Source organism: Octopus bimaculoides, chromosome 19 (assembly GCF_001194135.2).
Source record: "Octopus bimaculoides isolate UCB-OBI-ISO-001 chromosome 19, ASM119413v2, whole genome shotgun sequence".
Lineage (NCBI taxonomy): Eukaryota > Metazoa > Mollusca > Cephalopoda > Octopoda > Octopodidae > Octopus > Octopus bimaculoides.
In genome coordinates, this window is record NC_068999.1 from 3,037,447 (window position 1) to 3,039,735 (window position 2,289).

Sequence of the window (2,289 nt, forward strand, 5' to 3'; positions counted from 1 at the left end):
CATACATACATACATACATACATACACACACACATACATGCATACATACAAGTAGACAGACACACATATATTTGGCCGAAAGTCATCCGACAATAAATAAAAATCCCATAAATACTTAATATTCAATTTTATTTATTCATTCCAATTATGAATGTTTAATAATTGAATGCTGCGAGTTAAAATCACCGTTCTTTTTTCCAACATTTGTCTGTTTATTAGCGGAGTCTCATTCTGTTGTTAAACAAATAGATCTTGGAATTAAATGGGTTTTGGTTTACTGTCAGGTGACTTTTGGTCAATCCTGTATATATACAGACATGCATACACACTTATACACACGTACACATATACGATATATTTATTATTGAAAGAATCTGCGGAAAATACAGGCATAGGTGATCAATAAATAAAAAGTTCAATGATGATTCCGAGTAGAGATTAAATTTTGTAAGTTGCTAGTATTTTTTTTTTTTTTTTTTTTTGTCGAAAGATCAAACACTGTCTCCGATAAATTCATCACCAAACAACACAAAACATTTATTAATTCCTCGAGGGAAGTTAATTATCACCTTTGATACATTTACTTACGCTGAAACGTAGAATTTTTTTGGCTTTGTTTGGATTCATCTCGACATATATCCTCAGCTGCCTTCGCTGGACAGTTCCACGAGCCATCAAGAAAACATTGACATTTGTATAGGAAGCAGCCATCCTCGAAAGAGAACGGCGCACCCAGTTCATAGTATTTATTTTTTACTAAACAACCTTCTTGACCGAATTCAGTTATGATTTCGTGTACACCTATTTATAAAACAGACACAAAAAAGAACTGATTACAGCCGAGGTTTCAATTGTATTAATGATGTCGCTGTTAGTGTTTGGAGTTGATTGTTATTCTTGGAACTCCAATATTACTGGTAGTTTGTTACAGAAAGTTGTAATTCTTTGCGTGGGTCAGTAGATTTAGTCAACAAAGAACACATTCCTGTGTCTATGCAACTGCGTTTAGTCGTGAAGTATTGTTACACTCATTCTTACCATTATTATTAATTCATTAGAAAAAAGAAAACGGTGAGTGTAAAACCAATTAGAACTGTTACTCAGGTGACAATGTGAAGTGAAGGCGGTAAAACTCGTCTTCCTTCTCTTTGAAAGATAATGTGCAGACACGCTTGGTGGGAGTTAACGATGGTTAGTGATGGTTAATGTTGCTCAGTGATGGTTATTAATTGTTAGTGTTGGTTAATGAAGTTTAACGATGGTTAATGATAGTTCACGATGGTTAATGATAGTTCACAATGGTTAATGATTGTTGTTCAAAATCAGTTCTTATACTTTGGTGAGTTCGTGGATGCCACCATCACACTTTCCCGTCCTCCTCTCACAACATTTTTTTCAACATCTTCACCGCAAGGCTAACGGAGTTTAAACTGCGACTGAATACTGACAATCGTTATCTAGCTCTGTAGAATATTCCATGAAGATAAGGAATAGATTTTATCTCTAATTTTTTTTTCTTTTTGTGTTTGACTAAAATGCGCCAAACTTTCAGTAAGTTTAAAGCAGAGCGTGGTACATTACTCTATCCACAACACCTACCTGTAGATATGAGAAAATATGGGTGTGACGTCACATCCTATCCAAAGGAATGTAGGTGTAGCTGTGATCAACTGTTTTCTCTAAGCTATATAGGGGTACCACCTTGTGGTACGATTTTAAGTTTGAAATATGCTGCTGCCTATATAACTGCATATTATGCAGCATTGCATAAGCAGAGTCTATTCTTCCCTGATGAGGTTTAATAGCAACGGAATAATTCCGCAGTTGTCTCCCATACTTGGTGGAATAAGACAATATTAGTCGTTAAACTTCCTCACCACATAATTATTTTTAATTTCAGTAATTATTGTATTAATTATGGTAGCGTATTGTTCTTTTCATGGAGATGTCATTAAGTTATTAACCTCAGTAATACATTTATATGAATACGCGTTGAAATATCACTGCAGTCACTAAAAAGTAAAGCAAAATCAGGGGAGACTACTTCACTGATGATAACTCAACTAAGAGGATGAGTTGTCTTCCTTGAGAGACATCAACTCGTGTAATAATGTTTCCGCATCATATCGTATTTTAATTTCTGAATAGTTTAGTAATTAAATATACTTTCACACTCTAGAGTGAAACCCCCGGGACCATCACATGACGCCTGTGAATGTTGAGTAACTTCACGTCAACCCAGTTAAAATGTATGTATGTATGTATGTATGTATGTATGTATGTATGTAT

At 34.6% G+C, this 2,289-nt stretch overlaps 1 protein-coding gene across 1 annotated transcript in view; it reads right to left on the reverse strand.

The window, feature by feature from the left end:
- The window catches only part of LOC106876685 (uncharacterized), a 53,277-nt gene that overhangs the window by 35,569 nt on the left and 15,419 nt on the right, over positions 1-2,289 (reverse strand). The window contains exon 5 of the mRNA XM_052974881.1: positions 589-801. Coding sequence (XP_052830841.1) covers positions 589-801 — 213 coding nt within the window. The remainder of the gene's footprint in view (positions 1-588; positions 802-2,289) is intronic.